The 26,264-nt window shown below is 41.7% G+C and overlaps 1 protein-coding gene across 6 annotated transcripts in view; it reads left to right on the forward strand.

The window, feature by feature from the left end:
• pign (phosphatidylinositol glycan anchor biosynthesis, class N) overlaps nucleotides 1-26,264 on the forward strand; it is a 141,142-nt gene that overhangs the window by 82,968 nt on the left and 31,910 nt on the right. For 3 of the 6 annotated variants that reach the window (XM_068001866.1, XM_068001864.1, XM_068001865.1), the window contains 9 exons: nucleotides 2,236-2,314; nucleotides 4,397-4,579; nucleotides 4,886-5,028; nucleotides 6,188-6,287; nucleotides 9,762-9,881; nucleotides 18,662-18,753; nucleotides 20,026-20,140; nucleotides 21,625-21,733; nucleotides 24,611-24,713. In XM_068001866.1, coding sequence (XP_067857967.1) covers nucleotides 2,236-2,314; nucleotides 4,397-4,579; nucleotides 4,886-5,028; nucleotides 6,188-6,287; nucleotides 9,762-9,881; nucleotides 18,662-18,753; nucleotides 20,026-20,140; nucleotides 21,625-21,733; nucleotides 24,611-24,713 — 1,044 coding nt within the window. The remainder of the gene's footprint in view (nucleotides 1-2,235; nucleotides 2,315-4,396; nucleotides 4,580-4,885; nucleotides 5,029-6,187; nucleotides 6,288-9,761; nucleotides 9,882-18,661; nucleotides 18,754-20,025; nucleotides 20,141-21,624; nucleotides 21,734-24,610; nucleotides 24,714-26,264) is intronic. The other 3 variants (XM_068001867.1, XM_068001869.1, XM_068001868.1) reach the window with 2 other exon arrangements.

A 26,264-nucleotide genomic window follows, 5' to 3' on the forward strand; every position in this document is an offset into this window, starting at 1 on the left:
AGCATTAAAGAATCATTATTATAGGCATGTTCTGTTTAGGCTACTATTTTTTATACTGCTACCTGAATTGATAATCAGGAATTATATGTTTCAAAACCACGTATTCCCATGATTTCATTAGCAGGTTGTAAATTGTGACAAAAAAAAGACAGTTCTCCTGTTTTTTCCCCTGAACAGGCAAAAATACGACCTCATAGTCTAACGTGAACAGAATTTTCCTGTTCAGTTTGTTGTTTATTAAAGTTCAATAAGAGGGATTATCACCTAAAATGCTATTTTGATTAATACTAGCCCATCTCCCCTGGTGTTGCACACAGGGAGTCCAGATGAAAGGCACTATTCAGGTCAAGCAGGATTGAACTAAGGTATAGTAGGGGAGAACAGAGGGAGGGGGAGGGAGAGATGAGGGAAGAGGGAGAGATAAAGGTGAATGATGAGAGAAGAAAGGAAGGTGGAAGGGATAAATTAGATGGGGAGGAGGGAGAAAGTGAGATGGGGAGGAGAGGAAGAAGACAGGAAAGTGAAATGAAGAAGGAGGGGTGGAGGGAGAAAGTGAGATGGGGAGGAGAGGAAGAAGACAGGAAAGTGAAATGAAGAAAGAGAGAGCAGAGCGGGGGGAAGAGCAGCATGGGGAGGAGAAGGGGAGCAGGTGAATGATTGAGGAAGAGATGGGCAGAGGGACATAGAAAAGTGTGGAGTCGAGGCAAGCAGGTGCCGGCAATAATGTGGGCCCTTGGACGATGTTACGATCAATGGAGAGAGAAGTTTTAGATGGTAATTTTCTCTTCAGCAAGGTGTGTGGCAATGGGCCATTTTCCCCTCAGTGGGTGGGAGGAGCCAGCAGACCTTTTTTTGTCTCTGAGGGAATCTTTTAGGCCAATTTTTCCTTGGGTTAGGGGAGGTGGGGGGTTGCATTAGACAATTTTTCTCCTCAGCAGTTGGGGGAGGCAAATTTCATCAGGCTGTTTTCTCTCTAGTGGAGGGGCTGCATCAGATCTTTTTCCCCGTGGCCGAGGTTGTATCCGGTTATCGTCTCCTTGGCGAGGGTGGAGGATTTAATTGACATTTTCTGCTCAGCGAGGTGTGGGGGGGGGTCCTATTTTTTTCTCTTTGCGAGGGGGGCACAGATGGACCATTTTCTCTTCAGCGAGAAGAGGGCTTCCATCGGTTTATTTGATCTTCTTTTGGGTATATTCTCCTCAACCAATTTCCGTCCCAGGGAGGTGGGTGGGGTCAGCGGCTGGCATTTCATTGGCAAGAGAAGGGGCATTTTGTTCTTATCTTGGAAGAGGGTTCTTGGGGCCATCTTGTTCTTGTGGGGTGGCGGAGGGGAGTGGGGAGAGGGGTGTTTTGGAGGTTCAATTATTATTCATCTGGGGGCAGATGATGCCAGTGCACCTTGTCTCCTTGGTGCAAAGAGGTGGCGAGCAGTGCATGCTACTGCCCATTTTCTCTCACTTTCTACACTGTGGATTGCTGTGATTGCTCACGGGTTTACAATCTGCTGCCGATGATTTATTTTTAACTCATTAATGTTCTGCCATTGATTCTGGGGAAGCATCCTCTTTTTACATTGCCTTGTCTCTTTCAACATCAATTGACATTCTTGCATTTGGGTTTCTGATTGCGCTTTTCATTGATGCCAGGGATGTCAGGAAGTCTTCAAATTTCATCATCCTGTTTCTATATTCTATAAGTTTCACGATTCATTATGACATTTTTTGTTTTTTAACCTCGTCAGTTTTTTGGGGTAAATTCCCGCATCAGTCTATCAGAAGTTAAATTGAAGGTCTTCAAGATGGGCCTGTCACGTATCATTATGTCATGGAACGCTACGTTGACAGCACCACCTACTGGTGCAGTGCCTTCAGAATATTGCAACCACACCATTTTTAATATTTAATGATTTGGAATAATCCATTGGTGAAGCTAAATTTATGCAACCTCAGTGGAGTATGTGTCAGTCCTCTTTTGAGGCATTGGTCAGTTCTGTTGATTAACCAGGATAAGTAGGTCATTATGCATATTTCTCTTGTGAGTGCTCACTTGTAGTTAGTTAAATATTTTCTTTCACTTTTACTGAATAATATATATAATCTGGTTTAAAATCTTGTATGCACTACAGTTGTATCTTGTTCACGGCATTGGGATTTAAATCAGTAGTCGATTTGTATCAGTGAAAGGTTGAAGTTTATTAGCGATTCAAAGTTTCAAGTATTTATTTTCTTTCGATAGACCTCTCCCACTTTCCAAACAGCAGGACATGCTTCGCACAGCACGCTTATATATTCAGCAGCAACAGTACAATGAAGCGGTAAGTATTATGTTGAAAGTGTAATTATTCAGGTTAAGAAATTGATTGATTATATTTCATGAGCACTTTAAACAAGACGTATACTGTTGATTTAAAAAAAATATATAAAGTGAAAATGCATTATGTCCTGTTTTCTGGAAAACCCTTAAATAAATGAATAAATACCTATCTGGTCCTGCCTCCCTCCAGATCTAAAATACAATCTACAGCCTTTTAATGCACCTCGCTATACCTTAGAATTCCTGTACTTCAAAGACTACAGTATATTTATTTTTTAATCTTACTTTTCTCCAAAATCAATACTGGTAAGCAGCTTTTCCACTTTATCCAAAAATTGTTTATTTTTTCACTTGAGATGAACTACTTAGGAAACTGACAGTCCAAGGGACCATGATCTAGAAAGGTTTAATATAGCAAACACTCATTTTTATATTGATTTTACAAGCATACCCCATTCAGGTGTGTATGCCTTAAAACATGGTTTAAACTCCTGTGGTGAAGTAATTCCTTTCATTATTTACCCCTTTCTATTTACTGTCTATAGATGTTTGCAATACTTTTTAAAATTTCTCTGTTCAGAGTACGCAGAGGGCCAAAATAAGAACAGGAACAGCAGCTCCAACAAGTCATTACCTGGACAAAGAAATCCCTGGCTGATCATGAAGGCAGAAGCCATTCTAACTGTATCACAAGAACAGGAGTGGCCATTCAGCCCCTCGAGCTTGTTCCGCCATTCAGCTAGATCATGGCTGATGTGTACCTCAATTCCATTCACCTGCCTTGATTCCATAACCGTTAATACCCTTACCTAATACAAATCTATCAATCTCAGTTTTGAAATTTTCAATTGAGCTAGCTTCAACATCTTTTTGGGGAGAGAGTTCTAGACTTCCGCTTCCCTTTGTGTGAAGAAGTACTTGCAAGTACCTGAAGGAGTACCTGAACTTGCAACAATTGGCCTGTAACTTCCCATCTGTGTCAACAGAAAAGACAGTAAATATAAAATTCTTGGGAATGGAACCAAAGTTGCCTGTTATCAAAAGAGAAATGGAAAAAAAGCTAGAGACCAACTCTCATTGCATCGACATGCACCCAGATATGAGAGGATCAGTTAAAATGATACACTGAATGTATCTACTATAATAGATATAAGCATCACAAGTTTCATCCCTTCCCAACAGATAATTACTGGAAAGGCTGCAGATATAGGTTCCACCATTGCACACGTTGTATCTTCCTTGAAGCCTTGTGGACAAGTGCCAAGAATCATGATTGACCTAGTAATTTCCCTATCCCACTGACCCACCCCTATATTTGCTTGGGCTATTAGCAAGAGGACAGTAGACCCTGCAGCAAGCAGAGTAGTGCAATTCTCAACATTAGCGCAAAAGAAGATGCATTCTTGCTCATGAGACTGTGGCATGATACAGTCTTCTCACACATTCATGCAAAATAAGCATTTCAGCAAAACATCGACAAACTAGTCCAAATGGATACTGTATTGACTTTGCTTGGAGCTAGAGAAGTAGCAAACAGTGTAGAACTCCCATGTCCCTCACAGTTATATCCTCTTGGCGACAAGCAGGCGTGGTCATCTTTCTGTACAGCCTCTTGAAAGTGTAGAGTGTCCCATTGCATGCCCCTAAATGAACTAAGATACCATGAATTAACCACTGATGTACAGTTTGGACAACTCAGTGAGAATGCCGCAAGATATGTTGCATGAAGTGGTGATTTCTAAACATATATATCTAATATATATACATATAACATCTAAGTATATGTTCTCACTTAGACAATGAAGCATGAGTGTGTATTGTACTCTGGGAATCTTAAATCCTCCTTTTTATCCTGCTTCTTAGCAGAGAATGATAGAAATAAATGAGCCTGGTGGACTGTGATGAGAGAAATGAGATTTCTCTTCACATTTACAGTAATGAGAAATACAAGTAATATAATGAAAGGAATAACTTCAATACTAATGTAATTCAAAAATGAACCAGATTAATATCCAGTTTGATAATAGTTAAATTTTTTATTAGTGAAATAATTTTCCATTCATAGCATTATTTTCTCTTACAGATCAGTCTTTGCAAGTCATTAATAAATCTTGCTTTGGAAGGACTTTCTTATTATCATACCTATGATCGAGTCTTCTTGGGAATTAGTGTAGTGCTGGGATTTGTGGGCTGGACATCTTATGTTTTTGTGATGATTGTCAAACTCCACACAAGACTAAGCAAGCCAATCTCCAAGCTGGACAAGGTAGGTGAAAAGTACCCAATGAAGTATTAAAAATGCTCATCGCTTGCAGTAATCTCTGAGAGCTTTGATTTTTAAAACAAAAATGTCATTTACCAGTTGAGTTCAGTAACAATAGATTGCCAAATGGTATAACCGTATAACTTGGAGGCTACCAAAATAACTCTTGGCACTTAAAAGTTGTAGCAGTTTGAAATCATTAAAAGTAATCATGGTCAAGGCTTTTTTTTCCTTGAATTATTTGCGAAATTTCAGAGACTGTTGTTCTACCCCATAGTAAATGTATGTTGTATTTCATGTATTTCACAGCTGTCATCTAGCGATCATCTTCCTGCAATATTCATTGGGGCTGGTGTAGTGATAACACTGTTTCTGCTGATTCAGAGCTGTCCATGGACCTATTACATTTATTGCCTACTGCCAGTCCCAGTGTGGTATGCAGTAATAAAGGAGTAAGTGGGAAATAATTTAGATCTGGTTGTCAAATTTGTTATGCTTCATGGCAATGGACAGATGCAAAAAATTGTGTTGAAGGATACAAACAGACCTTTTTCAAATTTATTGTTGCATATTTTTTTTTGTATCCTGGTTGGCTGTCTTGGCATGTTGATGCATGCCACTGTTGATGCTGTGCAGATTGATATTTTTAAAATTTTGTTGCTGCTGTTCTTAACAGATAAGTCCTTTTACACAAACTTAATTAACAGAATGTGTGCAAATTTTTTTCTTTGAAGTGATAAGATAAATTGGAGGACATGTTATTTGGGGCAGTTGTTTTGCAGTGTGGAATCTACAGATATGCCTTTCATTATGGTATAGAGCTTGCAACAGTTCCACAAACCATACCGTTACAAAAGAAACACTTAAATTATTACAAAGTAATATGATAATGAAGATTCCAGCATTTTATTAATGCTAGAGTGGGGCAAAGAACTGGGTGCTTTGTGCTTTAATTAGCCCATAGTTCCCTATTCCAACATAAAACCAACTAGACCATTCATTATAATCTCCAATAGATAAGACAAAAAAATATGTAAAGTAATTATGTTAAGTTTACAAACGTGCAAAATGCTGCTTCAGATATGTTCAACTTTTTCTACGTACATTCTTTTAAACGGACAAGAAACTGAAAGATATGAAACATTAGGTGGTTGTTCAAAACTTAGCATTTAGCTAAATATCACATTTAATTGATTATGATGATGCATCGGGATAAATTTTCTGAGTTGGTGCTGGCGGCATACCAACAAATCACAGGTGTGATGCCCGTAATTTCTGTCCATTGATTTCTTGTGCACACTGGTGGCAGACAAGATACCTCACTGCTGGTATGGACTCTCAAAATTTTGGCTATTAGTGTTAGGCCATCACTTAAGATGCTACTTCTTCCTGCTCTATTTGCATTTAATTTGCATTTGTAGCTGTATAGTTTGCAATTTTACGTAAATGCCGTTTACGGAAATGTATATTCTATGTTACAGCTTTTATTTACTTTAAAGAATATTATTTTATGAATGGTATTTGTGGATTGGAAGGTGGAAATGAAATTTAAGTTCTCCTAGATGAGACTGATACCAAATAATATTAGATTTTTTTTGTCTCATTTAACAGGTTTAGAGTTATTCAAAATGTAATCAATTTAATTTTGACTCATCCTCCTGCAAAATCCATTGGCTTTTTGCTGCTTGTTATTCTGGGTATTGAAACCATGGTAAGTGGTGTGAAGTATTTTCCTGTCATTGATATTCCTGTCTAAATTATAGATGAAAATCTTCTCTATCAAATGGAAGGCTCCTAACTGTTTGGGCAATCCCAACTTAGTTTCTGGTAGATTATATGTTCGCAGCACAACATTCCCGACCATTTGGCATGGAATTTCACAGAAAATGGTGGCATGGGACAAAGTAAATTTCATTTTTGTTTAGAAGGGGGGTGGTCTTTTGATATGGGATTTAAATACATTAGGGGAAATTTTAACCCCCCAGGACTGGTGCCTCCAATGCACCCACTTCCGGTTTTAATGGAGGCAGGCTGGGGGGCGGGCAACTAACCCGCTCTCCAGAAGCGGATCCCTAATTTAAAAATTTTAATGAGGCTGCATGCCGCAGATTTTAGCAGTGTTTCAAATTTAATGGCTGCAGGCAGGGTTTCCCAGGGCTCGGTAAACCCGACAGCTGAAGGGAGGCGAGAATGGCCGGATCCAGCAGCTGAGTGCCTTCCAGGAGGCACAGGAGTGCTTCTCCCCCGCCTTCCCAAGCGAACCTGTTCCCCATTTCACGTGAACGGACCTTCCCGCGATCGGGCCTCCGACCGATCTCTCCGACCTGTGATTTCTCCACGGCAATCCGCCCCGCCCCCCCGCCCCCCGCCCCCCTTCCCGGCCAACCCATGATCTCTCCCTCCTCTCTGCTCCCCAGCTGCAGCCTAGTGCCGCAGGCCTTCCAGTCCGACAGTCAGCCAGCCCCTCAATCTGGCTGACTGTGGCCAGGAAACAGAGTACAAAAATTTAGATCAGGTCCTGCTGTTAAATTTGGCAGGACCTCCAGGAAACCTGTATTTCCGGGCTTCCTGGCTGCTACACATTTTACCACCCCTCCTCCCAATTCCCCCCCCCCCCCCCCCACCCCACCCCACCCACTCCCTCCCCCTCCCTCCCCGCCTCCCTGTAAATAGTGGGGCCATTGTCTTGTCAGAATAGAATGCTTTATTCTGCCTCTCACCCATGTTATACTGATCTGGGAGAGCTCAATGTTGACATTGGGGACAAATAGTGGGAAGGTGGTCTGTTCTTCATCAGTGATCTCCCTCACGATAGATACGGATGAAGGAGACAATTTGGTCTATCCAAACTCATGCATCCAAGAAGATCTTACGGCCACTGTTACAGCATTCAGTTGCTTCTTAAGTGATTCCTTGATTTTTCTCTCCGCCACCCTACCCTGACATTCATTATTGATCACTCTTTATGTGAAGAACTTCTTGACAATTAGTGCTAAAATTTGTTTTTTGCCAGTTTGAACTGTGCCCACTTGTCCTATTGTCGTGGTTTACTTTGAATTAATATTCCAAATTTACCTTTTCCCATTTCCTATCTTTTACATTTCTGTGAGGTCACCTCTCAGTTAGCTCCTTTCTAGGCTAAAAAGTCTTTTTTTTGGTCCTTTCTCATAAAATTATTCTTTTACCCTTCAGCCAATTTCCTATTAACTCAACTGTGAGAAAGTTTATGGAAGATAAGGGTGTGAGGTTCTAACTTGAATTCTCACTGTTTTAATCTTAAGTAGCAACCTTGGCTTTGTAGATACTGCGTTTGTCTCAGAATGTTGTGGGTTCAAGCCCTACTACGCCACTAAATTGTGTGCTCTTCAGTCCAAACTGAGGGATTTCTGCATTGTTGGCGGTGCCATCTTTTGGATATGATGTTAAACCAAGGCCTCACATTCAAGAAGATGATAAGAATCTCATGGTACTATTCAAAGAAAAGCAAGGAGTTCTTCCAGTGTCTTGGCCGATAAATGCCACCAAAACAGATCATCTGACCATTCATTCATTCATTTCCTGTTTGTGGGACCTTGCTGTGTGCTGCTTATAACAACAGTGATTGTACTTCAAAAGAAACTCACTGGGGGGAATTTTAACCCACACCCCCCCACCCCACGACGAGCAGGGGGAGGGGTTAAAATTTGAAAAATCAGAAACCCAACCTCAATCCACCACCAACGCCGTCACTTCCGGTTTTGGTGGGGGGGGGGGGGGGGGGGGGGGATGGCGGGCGACTAATCTGCTTTCCAGAGACGGGTCCGTAATTTAAATATTATATTGAGGCTGTGTGCGTCAATTTTTACCACAGTTTTAAAATTAATGGCTGCGGGCCGGGATTTCCCCCCCCCTCCCTCCTCCACCGCCCCCAGCCCCTCAAGCAAACCAGCCTCCCCCAAACCCCCCCCTGCAATCGGCCTCCCCCCTCCCCCACTATCCAATGCACTCCACCCCTCCCCACGATCTATCCCGACATGAAGTCCTGCTGCTAAATTTGGCAGGACCTCTGCGTTACCTGCATTTCTGGGTTTCCTTGCCACTACGACCCTCCCTCCCTGCCTCCCCATAAATATCGGGGCCACTGTCTGTGAAGTACTTTGAGATGTCCTATAAAAATCCAAGTATCAGGGAGTTGGACCCACATTGACCTTTGTTGAGTTAACTGAACAATGCTAAGACAATAGTGAAACTTCAGTGCCTGCAATAGGAAGGTGGAAAATCCTACTTCTGGTCATCAATTATTGCAGATGTTTGGTGAAGATGGCTTATCCACATGCATCTAGCCTCCCACATGAAGAATTGTCACAAGTGCTATATTGCAGGGCTGCTAGTGTTGTAGGATTGTATCTCAGTATGAATCACTGCTTTCCGAAGAGGAGGGAGATGGAGATGAATGAAAGTATCTAAAGAAATTACAGGTATTTGTAGTGTGAACAGCATACATTATGTTGAAACTGGTTCTGTTTCACAACAAGTAACGATACTTTTGAGTTTGATTTAGAAATTACAGCCTTCAATCTTTCAAGTATAATCATTTGAGTTTGACTACCACCATTCCTTTTATATACTTACCAGCCTAAAGAGAGATCGATATGACATTCTGTGGGGAGGAGGAAAAGAACACAACAGTCATTAATATGCCTCATACCCTCAATATCTTTCATAATCTTTCCCACTTGAATGCAGGTATTTTTTAATAGTTAATAGTTTTGTGTCTTAGCTACAGTTGAAATCCTTTATGTAATGCACCACTTATGCCATAAATTACTTTTCTCTAATGCAGTCCATTGATCATTCCTCTGTAACATTACTCATACTGTGTGAATCTGTCCTGAACACTGTGCTGCAACTTCCTTTAGTCCACTTAAATAGAAATAATAAAAGCACACTTTAAACTGCTTTTGTGGAAATAACCTGTGGTCATTTAGCAGTGCTGACATCTCCCAACAATTTATGTCAGGATGTTCCATTGTAAGCAACAGGCATGCAGCTAATAACAGTAAATACTGAATATTGTCAAACCACTGTGCATTTTGTGGCACTAACACAAATTTCCATTTCCCTTGGCTGTGCTTTGTTCAATAGTTTTCCTGACTTTAAATTCTTTTGCATCCATATCTGATGGCTGGATGTTAATTGTTTTTAGATCGCGAGTTTCTTCTACCGTGAAGTCCTCACACTTGGGCTGGTTGCATTTGCAGGATGGCCACTGCTATCAAACCTGTTTCATCAGAACAAGGTGCCCATCTGTCATTTCACATATCTGGTAAACTATTATATCTTAAAAATGTACTCTTTCTTGAAAGATGCTGCCATTTCACCATCTATCTATATATTTACCTAAATATAAGTCTCACTTTTCTTATTAACGTGTTCAAATCAAATTTGCAATGTGGAGACTGAGTAGTGCAGGGATTTAGAACGCTGTCCTTTATCTCTGGGGCCAGGTTTTAAATAGAGTACTGCACTATGACTTCCTTCTATTTCAGGTATTGAAAGCATGGTGAGTAGTGAAACATTTTTCTGTTACAGATACTTTAAAGGAATGGCCACAGGACCTCAGTTTGTGTGATAGTACAATTGTAAGAATTTAGGGATGATCGTAAAATCTTTTGAACATATGCGAATATGGTACAACAAGAGTAAATGGGTAATTTGCAAGTGAGCTGAAGCATGTGGTAAACTTACAAATATAGGCAGAAATGTTACCACTGGTAAAAAGAAAATGGTGCATGCTGAAAGTCTGAAATAGAAAAAAAATGCTGGAAATGCGCAACAGGTCAGTCAGAATCTCAAGGAAAGATAGATTAACAGTTCGTGTTAACACTTACTGCATTAACCTTATCTTTTCCTTCCAAATGATGAGCCTGCTGAGCATTCCATAAGAATATAAGAAATAGGAGCAGGAGTAGGCCGTACAGTCCCTCGAGCCTGCTCCACCATTCGATAAGATCATGGCTGATCTTCTACCTCAACTCCACTTTCCCGCCTGATCCCCATATCCCTTGATTCCCCTAGAGTCCAAAAATCTTTCTATCTCAGCCTTGAATACACTCAACGACTCTGCATTCACATCTCTTTGGGGTAGAGAATTCCAAAGATTCCCAACCCTCTGAATGAAGAAATTCCTCCTCATCTCAGTCTTAAATGGTCAATCCCTTATCCTGAGACTATGCCCCCTAGTTCTAGACTCTCCTGGCAGGGGAAAGAACCTCTCGACATCTATCCTGTCAAGTCCTCTTAGAATCTTATGTGTTTCAATGAGATCACCTCTCATTCTTCTAAACTCCAGAGAGTATAGGCCCATTCTACTCAATCTCTCCTCATAGGACAACCCTCTCATCCCAGGAATTACTCTAGTGAACCTTCATTGCACTGCCTGTAAGGCAAGTATGTCCTTCCTTAGATAAGGAGACCAAAACTGTGCACAGTACTCCAGGTGTGGTCTCACCAAAGCCCTGTACAATTGTAGCAAGACTTCCTTACTCTTGTACTCCAACCCCCTTGCAATAAAGGCCAACATGCCATTTGCCTTCCTAATTGCTTGCTGTACCTGCACGCTAACTTTCTGTGTTTCTTATATGAGGACACCCAAATCTCTCTGAACAGTAGTTACTCACCATTTAAAAGATATTCTGTTTTTCTATCCTTCCTACCAATGTGAATAACCTCACATTTCTCCACATTACACTCCATCTGCCACCACCTTGCCCACTCACTTAACCTGTCTACATCCCTTTGCAGACTCTTTGTGGCCTCCTCACAGCTTACTTTCCCACCTAGCTTTGTATCGTCAGCAAACCTGGATACATTACACTCGGTTCCTTCATCTAAGTCATTAATATAGATTGTAAATAGCTGAGGTCCAAGCACTGATCCTTGCGGCACTCCACTAGTTATAGCCTGAAAATGACCCGTTTATCCCTACTCTCTTTTCTGTCTGTTAACCAATCCTCAATCCATGCTAATATATTACCCACAACCCCATGAGCCTTTATCTTGTGTAACAACTATTTATGTCGCACCTTATCGAATGCCTTTTGGAAATCCAAATATACTACATCCACTGATTCCCCTTTATCTACCCTGCTCGTTCCATCCTCAAAAAAAAACTCCAATATATTTGTTAAATACGATTTCTCTTTCATAAAACCATGTTGGCTCTGCCTAATCATATTATGATTTTCTAAGTGCCCTGTTACCATTTCCTTAATAATGGATTCCAGCATTTTCCCAACAGTTGATGTCAGGCTAACTGGCCTGTAGTTCCCTGTTTTCTCTTTCCCTGCTTTCTTGAATAGCAGTGTTACATTTGCTACCTTCCAATCCACTTGGACCATGCTAGAATCTAGGGAGCTTTGGAAGATCACAACCAATGTATCCACTATCTCTGCAGCCACCTCTTTTCAGAATCCTAGGATGTAGGTCATCAGGTCCAGGGGATTTGTCAGCTTTTACTCCCATTAGTTTCTCTAGTACTTTTTCCTCTATTGCTATTAATTACTTTAAGTTCCTCACTCTCATTAGTCCCTTGGTTCCCCACTCTTTTTGGTATGCTTTTTGTGTCTTTTACTGTGAAGATAGATACAAAATATTTGTTTAACATCTCTGCCATTTCCTTATTCCCCATTATAATTTCTCCTGTCTAAGGGACCAACGTTTACTTTTGCTATTCTCTTCCTTTTTCCATACTTCTAGGAAACTGTCTCGAATGTATTCCATGAACTCGTCCTCCAGACTACCGTTGCCAATTTAATTTGCCCAGTCTATATGAAGGTGAAAGTCCCCCACAATTATTACCTTTCTCACCACTATCCTTAAGTCATCCTTTATTATCAGGGATACCTCCCTCCTTTTCCATTCTGCCTGTCTTTATGAAATGTTCAGTATCTTGGAATATTTAACCTTGGTCACCTTGCAACCACGTCTCTGTAATGGCTATTAAATCAAACCCATTTATCTCTATTTGTGCCACTAACTCATCTATCTTGTTACGAATGCTTCGTGCATTTAGATAAAGAACCTTTATTTTTAACTTTTTACCATTATTCCCTGCATTTCCTGTTTGTATTTCAAATTTTTCTACTTAGAAAAGTGATACTGGCAGCCTTATACGTAAGAGTTGTTATTACATATAATGCCATACTCTTGCAGCATGGGTGTCTTTTTGTACCTGAACCTACTCTTGAGCTCAGTGTTTCATCATTGGCTAGACAACGCCTGCTGTTCTGACAAAGGATCAACCCCTGAAAGCTGTCTTCAGATGTCTTTGGTATCTCCAGAATTTTCTGGTTTTATTTCAGTTTTCCAAAATGTGCAGTTTTTTTTAACCCATCTAAATATAGCCTACCACGTGAACAATCTGACTTTGTGTTTAGGCATTAGTTTGATTGTACTACAATCTTCATCCTTTTATATCCGTTTTTGGGAAAAAAAAATCCTGCTTGTAATTTTTAATGAAATCATGATGCTTGCCTTTAAGTGCGTACTTTTTGGTAATTTCTTGTCAGTTGGGTGAATGGAATATCTTCCCAACGTTGAACATTCCCAAGTCAGGTGTACAAGAAGTCAGATGCGAATTAGACTTGTCAGAGCACAGTGTTTTAACATCAGAAAAGCACCTTGCTGCACTAGAGCAATGTTGTCCAATAGAAACTGCTGACTAGCCACAGGTGTGGCTATGGCAACACCGCTTTAGTCACATGCATTAAAGTAGAAAACGCCTTAGATATGCTCACACAATACAGGTAAATGTAATTCATGTGTATATTTACTTAACACACCTACCACCATTTAGTAACCAAGGAAATAAAGCACTCACAACAATTAAAAAAAACACTTGAACACTCTGCTTTTCATCTTACCATTTTACCAACTCACAAAAAGGTTAAAGTGCACATGCGTATTGAGATCACATGCCCAATGACTGTGTCTATTACTCTTTTTTATTTATCTAATTAGAAATGCAATTTGCCACATCTGGATTCCCAATTCGCCACATGCGGCTAACATATTGGACAACACTGCAATAGAGATGACATTTCCGTTGCACATACCACCTACCCTTATGAATGAGATTGCCAATTTTGTTTCGTGGTCCCGTACCCATTATCAGCTACTTTGAGTCCGTCCAATGCTCGTTCACATGGGATCATAATAGACAGCAGACATAGGAGATGTTCATCTCCTTAGCCTTAGCTTCATCTGAATTCAGGTCCCAGGTGTGAAAAGGTTGTGAGCTGATTGAGTAAAATTTGATATACTGTGTGCTGACATTGTAGCCTTGAAATTACTTTAGGTGATATCAGCGAGCTAACGCGTAGCGTGATCATGTAGCATTTCTTTGCTATATTAACAAAGGTCTTAACCTAGAAGTAAAGGGAATTAGGAGTTACGGGGAGCGGGCAGGAAATTGGACATGAATTTAGATTTGAGGTTAGGATCAGATCAGCCATGATCTTATTGAATGGCGGAGCAGGCTCGAGGGGCCGATTGGCCTACTCCTGCTCCTATTTCTTATGTTCTTATGTTCTAACTCATTCGTTTTAAATGGATTAACTTCCCCATTAAAATGGCAGACAGCGGAATGCCATATGAATGTGTTAGCATTCGTCCATTAATATCATCAATAGTAGAATAGTAGTTTCTAGACCCGGCTCCACGTATATAGAACCAGAAATTCAACCCTGCTTAATGTACTTCATTTAAAGTATACAAAATTTTACTTTGTTTCCTTAAGAATTTGAAGTGTTTCCATGAGAGTTCATTACTGTTGTTTTTGTCTGATTCATTGGGAAGGGACTGTACATTGTCAACTCTGCAATTTTTACCAACTGCTTGTCCGAACTAATAATGAAGGCTCAATTTACAGTGAAATTGACTTTATCTTTTACTGCATGTATCCAAAGTACCTTGAGGATTTTTGCACAGCATAGAGGGTTTTGTGAAGATTCAATTTGTCTATCCTGTTACCTAACATTGGTGAAATAATGCTGATCACCTGGTAAATTATTTTTGGATATAGCATTATTTTCATATAAGATTAATCTTTTTCTTTCTCCCCTCATTTCCTTTCTTAGGCTGCAGATTCTTGGTATAAATCTGTGAGTGCCAGCAGCCCTGTGGTACTTTGCAAATTGGGTATTGTAATGGATAAATCTAGGCATTGAATATTGGGAAGCTATTTGAATGCAAAAAGCATCACAACCAATCGCAATCCTATCCCCACCCAGCGCGCACTCTCACACACACACACACACACACACACACACACACACTTCTACCAGGAATTGCTTAATGGCAATCAGGAGTGCAAATCTTAGATATTTTCTTTTCTCCATCTGCAGCCCAGGGACATGTTGGTCAAGTGTAGTAGCCTAACTGCCGTCCTGACAGAGATTAACTAACTCAGCACAGACTGGGAATCAAACCTGTTATTTTCTGGTTTGCGTGGCTTAGTACTAAACTACACCGTGCATTTCCCCCACTGAGCCATTGGAAAAGCTCCTGTTAAGTGAATATGATCAAATACAATACGTAAGCGGCAATGCTAATGCAAGCTTTGGTTGAGTTTGCTCATTGGGGATAATTTTACAAGTTCGTGCTGCCTGTGATTTTCTGAACATTAATGGTTCATGCACAATGCGCGCCTGAATTTCCGATTTGCGTAGCCAGCAGGCAAGGCTTTCCGTTGGCATCGTGGACTAATAAAATTACTCCCCGTGTAAAAAAACATTTTATCCATTGGAAACCTAGAGTTTTTATTCTCATCTTATGGTCCAGGGTGAGTGAGAGAAGTGATAATGGGGAGGGAGTCAGTTTGCTTTTTCATAGAATCATAGAATGGTTACAGTACAAAAGGAGGCCATTTGGCTCCTCAAGCCCGTGCCGGCTCTTTGTAAGAGCAATCCAGTTAGTCCCATTCCCCTGCTTTTCCCCTGTAGCCCTGCAAATTTTTTCCCTTCAAGTATTTATCCAATTCCTTTTTGAAAGCCACGATTAAATCTGCTTCCACCACCCTGTCAGGCAGCGCATTCCAGATCATAACTACTCGCTGCATAAAAAAGTTTTTCCTCACATCGCCTTTGGTTCTTTTGCCAGTCGCCTTCAATCTGTGCCCTCTGGTTTTTGATCCTTCCGCTGTTGGGAACTGATTCTCTTCATTTACTTTATCTAAACCCTTCATGATTTTGAACACTTCTATCAAATCTCCTCTTTAACCTTCTCTGTTCCAAGGAGAACAACCCCAGTTTCCCCAGTCTATCCACATAATTTAAGTCCCTCATCCCTGGAACTATTCTAGTAAATCTTTTCTGCACCTTCTCTAAGGCCGTCACATCCTTCCTAAAGTACGGCCTGGAATTGAACACAATACTCTAATTGCGGCCAAACCAGTGTGTTATAAAGGTTCAACATAACTTCCTTGCTTTTGTACTCTATGGGCTCGAATTTAGCAGGCCTGTGGGTTCCCAGCGGGTGGGCCTCCGGGAGCGTGGTCAACACGCTCGGCGAAATTAGTGGGTTGCCCGCGCGATCGTAGCAGGCAACACACTAATAGGAATCAATTACCGGCTCCTCCGGGGTCCACGGCGCTGGTCTGCGCGTCGGGCGGGCTGCGCATGCGCAGTACGATCTGTCAGCTGGAGGCTCTCTAGTTAAAGGGGCAGTCCTCCACTGACAGATGCTGCAACCAATGGGACAAATTGCAGCATGGAGCAGCCCAGGGGGAAGGCTGCTCCCAGTTTAATGATGCCTCACCCCAGGTATCATCAGATGGGGTGAGGAGGAGGGGGAGGACACAGATCTTCCCCCCCCGGCGGGCGGGAGGAAGCGGCCTGCCTCTGCCACCAAGAAGGCCTGGCTCGAGGTGGCAGAGGGGGTCACCTGCGCCACCAACATATCGCCCACCTGCATACAGTGCAGGAGGCGCTGCAATGACCGCAGTAGGTCAGCCACAGTGAGAACACGAAGTCTTTCCCCTACACTCCGTCTGCCACAACACTGCCCCCACCCCACATCTCCTTCGGCACCGCCAACACTACTCTGTCACATCACCCTTCATACCCACTCAAACCCCATCCTCATCTTACCTCCACCTACTCACCTCGCCAGTATTCATCCTGCCACTAACACGCGACCCAATCCTCATACAATCTCATTGCTCCATCCCATACTCAACCTCTCGGGCATCTCCATCACGGCCAGCCTCACTCAACCTGCCACCACCTGTGCTGCAGCCACAGGGCATGCATCACATATGTGCAGTAGGCAGCGTAAGGCAAACGTGTCGTGAGCATGAAGGGGGTGCACAAGGGTGTCTGAGGGTTTGTCCTGGGTGTTACCTATATTGAATTTCAGAGCAACAAACAGCACACATTATATTGACACCATCACTGCCATGTCTCCGCGAATCCTGTCCATTGTGTCCAATAATGCCCGCTCCTGGGTATCACTATGAGGACCCACCACTGATGCCACCCATCATGTTACTGCAGAGTAGGTGCAGGTGTATTTGCAGGGCTCTTCCGCGCAGACGACTGAGAGACATCGGCGGTGTAGCCGGCTGCACCCTGGAAGGATGCGGAGGAGAAGTTGTGGAGGGCAGTGGTGACTTTGCCAGCGACAGGTAAGCAGTTGGTGCTGGGGCCAGGCAGGAGCAGCTCGGCATGAAAGAGCCTGCAGATCTCCACGACTACATGTCGAGCGAATCTGCGCCTCCCTGTGCACTGCTGCTCGGAGAGGTCCGGGGAGCTGCGCCTCGGTCTGTGGACCCTGCGGCGAGGTTAGTGCCCTCTGCGATGCGTCTCTCCCTGCGGTAGCCCTCCCTCCTGCTGTGCAGGTGGGCGTGCAACAACACCGTGTTGGGGGGCTCCACGTCTCTGCGGCGGACTGCGAGGCTGCTGGGGCTGGTCATGCTGTTCGTCCTCCGAGGGTGTCCACGCACCACCCATCTGGCAGGTGTTGGTCTGAGGGGTTGTGCAGGGTAGGTGGGTGGTTCCTCGCACTAGGGCTGCGGTTTCGTGTCGGTCTGTCCTCTGGCTTGGCGGGGGGTGGTGGAGGGCAGGGGTTGCCCTATGTGACGCGGTGGCCTCCTGCGTGGGTGAGGGCTCTCCCCCGTGGAGTGCACCTTGGCACCTGCCACAGGCTGCTGGCTGCAACACGCCTGGTTGGAGAGAGACTGTTTCCCCCAGTGTGGGAAACTCACTGCCTTGAACCCAAAATCCCACACTTCCTCTTTTGACAGCTGCTTCAGCTCATTAACTGACCTCAACAAGCAAGGTAAGTACTCTCAAGTGGAACCCCGCTGGCTTTAATTGCCTGCGGGATTCCCACCAGCGGGGCTTGCGCGCGCAGCCCCGCACGTCAGCGCGGTACCCGGAAGTGGGCGGGATTTCGGCGCGATCCGGTCACGTGACCGGATATCGGGATTTTCGGGGCCCCCCCGCTGGAAACCCGCAGGTAACCCGACTCGAAAATCGAGCCCTATGCCTCTATTTATAAAGCCCAGGATCCCGTATGCTTTTTTAACCGCTTTCCTAACCTGTCCTGCCACCTTCAAAGATTTGTGCACATATACCCCCAGGACTCTCTGTTCCTGCGCCCCCTTTAGAATTGTGCCATTTAGTTTATATTGGCTCTCCTCGTTCTTCTTGCCAAAATGTATCACTTCACAATTCTCTGTGTTAAATTTCATCTGCCATGTGTCTCCTCAAAGTTTACCACACTTCCAAGTTTTGTGTCATATATATAATTAGTGTACATATCCAGTGTACTTCTTATTTAAGTATTCAGTTTATGCCGTGATAGGAACTGTGGTATTTGTCCTTTTATAGCCATTATTACCCCACCCCCATGAACTGGAACAAATATTAATTTTTCGTTGCATCAGTCAGTCTCAGCTGGATTTAAACCTAGAGATAAAGGACAGTGTTGTAGTCCACTGTAATATTCATATAAACTGGAAAATGTTGTCTTGCTTTACAGGCTAAAATGTAGTTGGCACATGAATACTTTTTGTTTGTCACATTGAGTTTTTGTTCTTCTTAGGTAATGTCTTTAAGCTGGATTCTTTTCAGCTTCATCCTGGCTGTATTTCCATTGATGCCAGTCGTTGGAAGAAACCCCAGTATTAGATTTGTGTAAGTTTGCACACAGTCTTTGTTTTAAAACAAATTGTTTTATTGATCACTTGGAAGACCAGAAATTAAAACATTTAAATCAAGAAATGTTAATAATTCAGTTAAGTGGTATCCTGAGGTAATGTGCAAAGAAAAATAACATATCTGCTTTTATGTTTTCAAATGATAATTGAGCAAGAAATCATTTTCAAAAGTTTATTTTGACAGTGCAGTGCACTCATGCACCCTATATGTGCAGTATGCCACATAGATCAGGAAGATTCAATCTCTTATCTCTACTGAGCTGGACAGTCTGAGCCAGGGCAATGGTTGGGACACTACAGTTAACCTCATTGTCCCTGATGACATTAAGTTAGGAGGCACAGTCAGTTGTGTAGATGGGAGCAGGAAGTTGCAAAGGGACATAGACAGACTAAGTGAGTGGAAAAAACTGTGGCAGATGGAGTTCAATGTGGAGAAGTGTGAGGTCATCCACTTTGGAGCCAAGAAATACAAATCAGAATATTTTCTTAATGATGAGAGACTAGTAGCTGTGGAGGGGCAAAGGAATTTGTACACAAAGGGCCCAAGTACACAAATCACTAAAAGCTGGTGCACAGATACAAAAATTAATCCGAAAAAGCTATTGGAATGTTGGCTGTTACGTGTAGGGGGCTGGAATACAAAGGGGGGAGGTAGTTATGCTTCAATTGTACAGAGCCTTGGTCAGGCCCCATCTGGAATGCTGCGTTTAGTTGTAGTCTTGGAGGGGGTACAGCGCAGATTCACCAGAATAATACCACGGTTTAAAGGGTTAAATTATGAGAACAGGTTGTATAAACTTGGTTTGTAGTGCCTTGCGTTTTGAAGATTGAGGGATAATCTAATCGAGGTGTTTAAAATGATTAAGGGATTTGATACAGTCGATACAGGTAAACTATTTCTCCTGGTGGGGGAATCCATAATCTTAAGATTAAAGCAAGGCCATTTAGGAGTGAAACAGGAAGGACTTTTTTTTACATAAAGGGTAGTGGAAATTTGGAACTCTCTCCCAAAAGGCTGTGGATGCTGGGTCAATTGGAGCTTTTACGACAGAGGTAGATAGATTTTTGTTCGGTAAGGGTAGGAAGGGATATGGAACATAGGCAGGTAATTGGAGTTGAGGTACAGATCAGCCATGATCTAATTGAGTGGCAGAACAGGCTTGAGGAGCTGAATGGCCTACTCTTGTTCTTATGCAATGGCACAGGAGATCAACCAGTATGTTTTAATTTTGTGTCTTTATGGAAACAGAACAGGAGCTGGATTACTGACTGTCATCTGCAGCTGCATCTTCCTCGCTTCTTTCAGGACTGCAAAGACAAAAACAGTTGAAACTATTTTAAACAGAAGTGTATACATCGCACAGGTTTGGATATATTCCTCATATTGATGCAGGATCACATTCTTATCCAGTACGTTTAATTACTTATAGCAACATGCATTTACCCCAAAGCGTATAAAGAAAGAATTCCTTCCTATCATTGCTGCGTTATTAATGTTAATTGAATGATACTGACAATTCTCATATTCTGTTAACGCTCCATGTACTTTGTTTCACTGACACTTTGTCAAATGTATATTTAATACATAAAATGTGCACAAATATAATTTTTTAAAAGTTTTAGTGACACCTGTGATCAGTGGAAAAGGATAGAAAAAAAAACTGCAGAACCAAAAAATTAAATAACTCCTCACTTTCCGTTCATTTCTTAGTTTCTGTTTTGCTCTGCTAGTTATTGGAAGTGCTGAGGTCCAGGTATATACACAGATTATAAATTTAAATTTTTCCACGTTTAATTTCTCTTCCAATATTTTCCTGTCCTGCTGGCATCAAATCGCTTGTAGCAGCTCACTCAAATAGCCAATCTTTTGAGTGGACCTCAGCAGGATTGTCTGATCCTGACCTCACTTGACATCCATCCCGAATTAGTAACCCTGCTCACAACTGCACTGCACTGGCTCCTGCTGGAAGTGCATATGGATGGATGTCAAGTGAGGTCAGGATCGGACTATTTTCATGTTTCAAATTATTTTTTATCAAAATAAAAATGTTTACAGGTTAAATGTGTCTTACCATTAACCACACTGATAGATTGTTCTTTATAGTACAGCCTGAAATCAAGGGGACCACTTGGGGAGAGGGGTGGGGTGTGGTGGAGGGGAGGCGGTGGGGTGCAGTGGGAGAGGAACTAGTGATGGGAGAGCAGAAAAGATGAGTCCCTCTGATCAGACAGATCACCAGACAACAGTCAATAATTGGATGAGATGATATTTTTTCACCTAAAAACATGAACTAAAATTCTGACCTTCATTTCAAAAAATTGAAGGTCAGAATAGTGTAGAAATTAATTAATTATAAAGCATACGCATGCATATTCAATTTTTTTTTGTAGTTCTTTTTGTGCCAAGCATGGGTGAGCAGGCAATTTGCTGCCAGGACTTTCTTGATACGGTTGCTGGGAGGTGCACCAAAGTAGCCAGTGGTGGTTGGGTTCTTCACAATGTTTTCTTATCTATGCTCCCCCACCCCCGCTTCCAGCTGCCTGACACCTGCCACGCCTGTGGGTAAGTGCCTATAAATATGTGGCTTCACTTAGCATCTCTCCCAATTGCACAGCTGAATTAAGGATCACTTTGACAAATTGTAGAAGTGAAAGTGCCTCCTACTACACTGGCCAAGTCCACAGGACCAATGAAATGATGTATGACTGTGTGGTCTAAATCATTATTTTACGTATTGTTATTAGCACATCATTATAATATTAATTCATGCAGCTTCTTAGAATTTTTGGGTCTGTAGTATTTAACAGTTCGAAAGAGATCTAATACAAGACATGTGTTCACTTGCAGATCCTGAGCATTGTTCTGTCGATCTATATTGTGAACACTACGCACTCCAGCTTGGCCCTTAAACATGGGCTGCCTTTAATTAGTCAAGTCATCAGTTGGACGACACTAGGTAAGTATGTGCTACAGGAAGGTTTCAAAACATCATTAATTCTTGCCCTGTGGTTTTGTGGGATAGGTGCGGGATGTTAAATTGACATCGAAACTACTCTCTGATGGAGTAAAGCGGAGGTTATTATCATTCTGTTTGAAGGATTAAAAGCAGGAAACCTGCCTCTTCTCCCAGCCAGTAAAAAAAAACACATTTATCAGCCATGGCTCAGTGATAGCACCATCATCCCTGAATCAGATGGCACGAGTGAAGCCCCACTCCAGAGATTTGAGATAAATGTAGTTGAGGTACAGATCAGCTATGATCTAACTGAATGGCAGAACAGATCTGAGGGGCTGAATGGCCTACTCCTTTGATCCATATTCTTGATACGCTTACCTAACAAAAATCTATCAATCTCAGTCTTGAAATTTTCAATTGATCCAGCATCCACAGCTTTTTGGGTGAACGAGTTCCTGATTTCCACTACTCTTTCTGTAAAAAAGTGGTTTCTGATTTTGTTCCTAGATGGCTTAACTCTAATTTTAGGATTATGCCCCTTGTTCTAGATTCTCCCACCAGAGGAAATAGTTTCTTTTGTATCTACCCTATCCAATCCCTTTAGTATTTTAAACACCTCAACCTTTCAAACTCAAAGGACTACAAGCCAAGTTTATGCAGCCTCCCCTCATAATTTAATCCCATAACCCTGGTATCATTCTGGTGAATCTGCACTGTACCCCAACCAAGGCGCATATATGTTTCCTAAGATGTCCAAAACTGAACGCAGTACTCCAGATGGGGTCTGACCAAAGCTCTGTACAGCTGAAGCATCACTTCCTCACTTGAATTCCAACTCTCAAGATAAAGGCCAACATTCCATTAGCCTTTTTGATTAATTTTTGTATCTGTGCACCAGCTTTTAGTGATTCGTCTGCATGGACACCAGATCCTTTTGCTCCTCCATAGTTCCTAGTCTGTCACCATTAAGAAAATATTCCGATTTGTCTCTCTCAGATCCAAAGTGGTTAACATCTCCACATTGAACTCCATCTGCCATAGCTTTGCCCAATCATTTAGTTTTTCTATGTCCCTTTGCAACTTCTTGCTCTCATCCACACAACTTACTGTGCCTCCTAACTTGGTGTCATTTGCAAACATGGATATACAAATTTCTATTCCTTCATCCAAGTCATTAATATATATGATGGAAAGCTAGGGGCCCAGTACAGATACCTGAGGAACACCACTTGTCACATCCTGCCAAATTGAGAACAAATCCTTTATCCCTACCGTTTGTCTTCTACCTCCCAACAATTACCATGTCACAAGGTTACCTCCAATTCCGTGCGCTCTCAATTTTGCTAATAATCTCTTGTGTCTTCTGGAAATCCGTATAGACAACATCCATAGACTCTTCTCTATCCGCCATGTTAGTGATCTCCTCAAAAAAAATTCAGCTAGATTATTCAGAAACTACCTATCCGTCACAAATCCATGCTGACTCTCTTTGATCAGCTGCTACTTATCCATGTGCTCAGTCACTCGGTCTCTAATGATAGATTTCAGTAACTCCCCCACAACTGATGTTAAACTGACAGGTCCATAGTTATCAGGTTTCTCCCTCCCTCCCTTAAACAACCTAATTAAATTATTTGAAGAAGTAACAAAAAGAGTAGATAAGGTTAATGCAGTAGATGTATTATACTTGGATTTTCAAAAGCCTTAGATAATGTACCACATAGTAGACTCATGACTAAGGTTAGAGTATGTGGAGTCAGAGGATAAGTAGCGGAATGGATAGAGAGCTGACTACAAAACAAAAAACAGAGAGATGGGGTTAAAGGTAGTTACTCAGACTGGCAGAAGGGGGGAAGTGGTGTTCCACAAGAATTGGTGCTGTTGTTCACCATTTACATAAACGATTTAGACTCATGAATCGGAAGTACAATTTCAAAATTTGCGTATGACACCAAATTGGGGAGTATAGTTAATACTGAGCAAGACTGCGACAAAATACAAGAAGACGTAAACAAAGTTGCAGAATGGGCGTGTAAATGGCAAATGAATTTCAATATAGAGAAGTGTGAGGTGGTGCATTTTGGTAGGAGGAATAAGGAGGCCACATATAGATTCAAAAATCATTAAAAGTAGTAGCGCAGGTTAATAAGGTCATAAAAATGCTAAGTTCCTCCCTTTATTTATTTTTAGGGTTCCCTTCTACCAGTAGTATTTTTTTCCTCTTCCACCACTGTGAAAACAGATACAAAGTACTCATTTAACGAATCTGCCATTTCCTTAATATCTGTTATAGTACTGAAGGAGTGCTGCACTGTCTGCACATCTTCCAGATGAGACATTAAACTGAGGGCCCGTCTTCCCTCTTGTGGACATTAAAGATCCAATGGCATTATTTGAAGAAGGGCTGGGGAGTTCTCCCGATGTCCTGGCCAACATTTATCCCTCAACCAACACCACTAAAACAGATTTATCTCATTGCAGTTTGTGGGACCTTGCTGTGCACAAGTTGGCTGCTGCGTTTCTCTACATTACAATAGTGACTATACTTCACAAGTACTTAATTGGCTGTGAAGTATTTTGGGATGACCTGTGGTCGTGAAAGGCACTATATAAATGCAAGCTTTTTCTTTATACAGTTTTTTTAAACTACCTCAGTTCAGTTCAGTTCAGTTTTGAAGTTAGGTAAAGTTTTATTTTGCACATGTTTACTGCTGTACAATTCAAGTACCCAATCACTCAGAAATTATGACCATTATATAGTCATTTATTTGCTATAAACGTGCAAAGGATGCCAATTTCAATGATGTGATACCACATTTGACATTTATGTTTGACACTGACACACTATTGACTTTCCCTCACTATGTTTTGTTACAGCCTCCTCCTTACTGATGCCTTTGCTTAGCTCAACTTTTCTCTTCCAACGATTGCTAAGCATTTATCTCTCATTGATGTCAACCTACCTCTTGCTCAGTACAGGGTATCCTTTCTCTTTATAAATCATATTGCTGCTAATCATATCTTTGAGACCCTTAGAATAGCAAATCCTAAGGTTATATTCAGTTTTTTGGGGGTAAATGTACACCAAACACTGCTAGAATCCTTTCATAACTCTGAAGATTCTATAAGGTATGCATACTTAAACTACCTCAGTAAAGTACTTGTTCACCATACTGCTTTCCTTTGTCTGTTAAATAGAACCAAGTGTAATTGAGGTCACAGTATAATAAACTGTATATAGCACAAGGTTATTGAGTATTTCTAAAAGAAAGGTTCCAGTGCTCCTTAATGATCTTTGAATTCATAAAGCAGAAGTCATAGTTTGATACCAGAATGATGTAAGAAATTGTGCTTCATATCGTAGTATAATGTGGCACTGAGCAACTCCATATCAACATATAAAATAGGCAATACCTAACAAGAACACCATCATCCCTTGGGCACCACATGGGAGATGCTAACTTCCTAATGCACTGTATTATCCCCGTTACTATTAAGGAGTCTGTTTCTTGGGATTCTTTTGCATGGGAAGTGCAGAGCAATGCATATGGTGAGTAGCCTGCACAATTGATATGCACACTAAATATTGATTGTGGTCACAGGAGTTGGTTTGAGTGTGTGGGAATGGGGAGTTTACTTTGTTTGAGTGCTGTATTGTTCAGGAAAAAGTGGAGGAAGGGATTTACACTTACTATGGGTTTAGGTTGAGATGTTCATGTAAGGAAGGAGGGAGAATGCAAGTGTTAGTGATCTTGCATTACTGCTACTTTTTTTTCTTAAGGCTACAGATATAATCCCAGCTGCAATTTTATTATACAGCAGTGAGACATTTTTCATATATTGTTGTGGTGTGTTAGCAACAGTGGGAAGTCCATTGTACCCAGAAAGCCCTTCATTAGCTCATGTCTGTGATATTAACTATTTTGGTTTTAACCTGTAAAAATTGTAGACTGTAGAAAAATAATGATTTACAGGGATGCTCTTTGTTGTCCTTGTTTGGTTGAGTTCTTATTGGTTAGGTATCTGGTTGACAAATTTATCATCAAGAACAAAATAAATATGGATTGGCTCATGTCAGGTCAGTCATTTTTAGAAGTGTAAGGATGACATTCAATTCTGAGTAACCATAACTTCCTCCAGCTAAACATTGGGAAGACCAAAGCCATCATATTTGGGCCCCAGCACAAAATCTGTGCCCTCACCCCCAACTCCATCCCCTTCCCTGGCCACTATCTCATGCTGAACCAGATTGTTAACAACCTTAGCATCCTGTTTGAGCCCAAACTGAGTTTCTGATCCCATAATTCTCTGGACTCGGCAAAGGTCCCTGCAGATTGGAAAACTGCTAATGTAACACCCTTATTTAAAAAGGGTAGTAGGCAGAAGGCTGGAAATTATAGACCAGTTAGCCTAACATCTGTGGTGGGTAAAATTTTGGAGTCTATTATTAAGGAGACAGTAGCGGAACATTTGGATAAACATAATTTAATAGGACAAAGTCAGCATGGCTTTATGAAGGGGAAGTCATGTC

The sequence above is a fragment of the Heptranchias perlo genome, chromosome 2, assembly GCF_035084215.1.
Source record: "Heptranchias perlo isolate sHepPer1 chromosome 2, sHepPer1.hap1, whole genome shotgun sequence".
In the NCBI taxonomy this organism is placed as follows: domain Eukaryota; kingdom Metazoa; phylum Chordata; class Chondrichthyes; order Hexanchiformes; family Hexanchidae; genus Heptranchias; species Heptranchias perlo.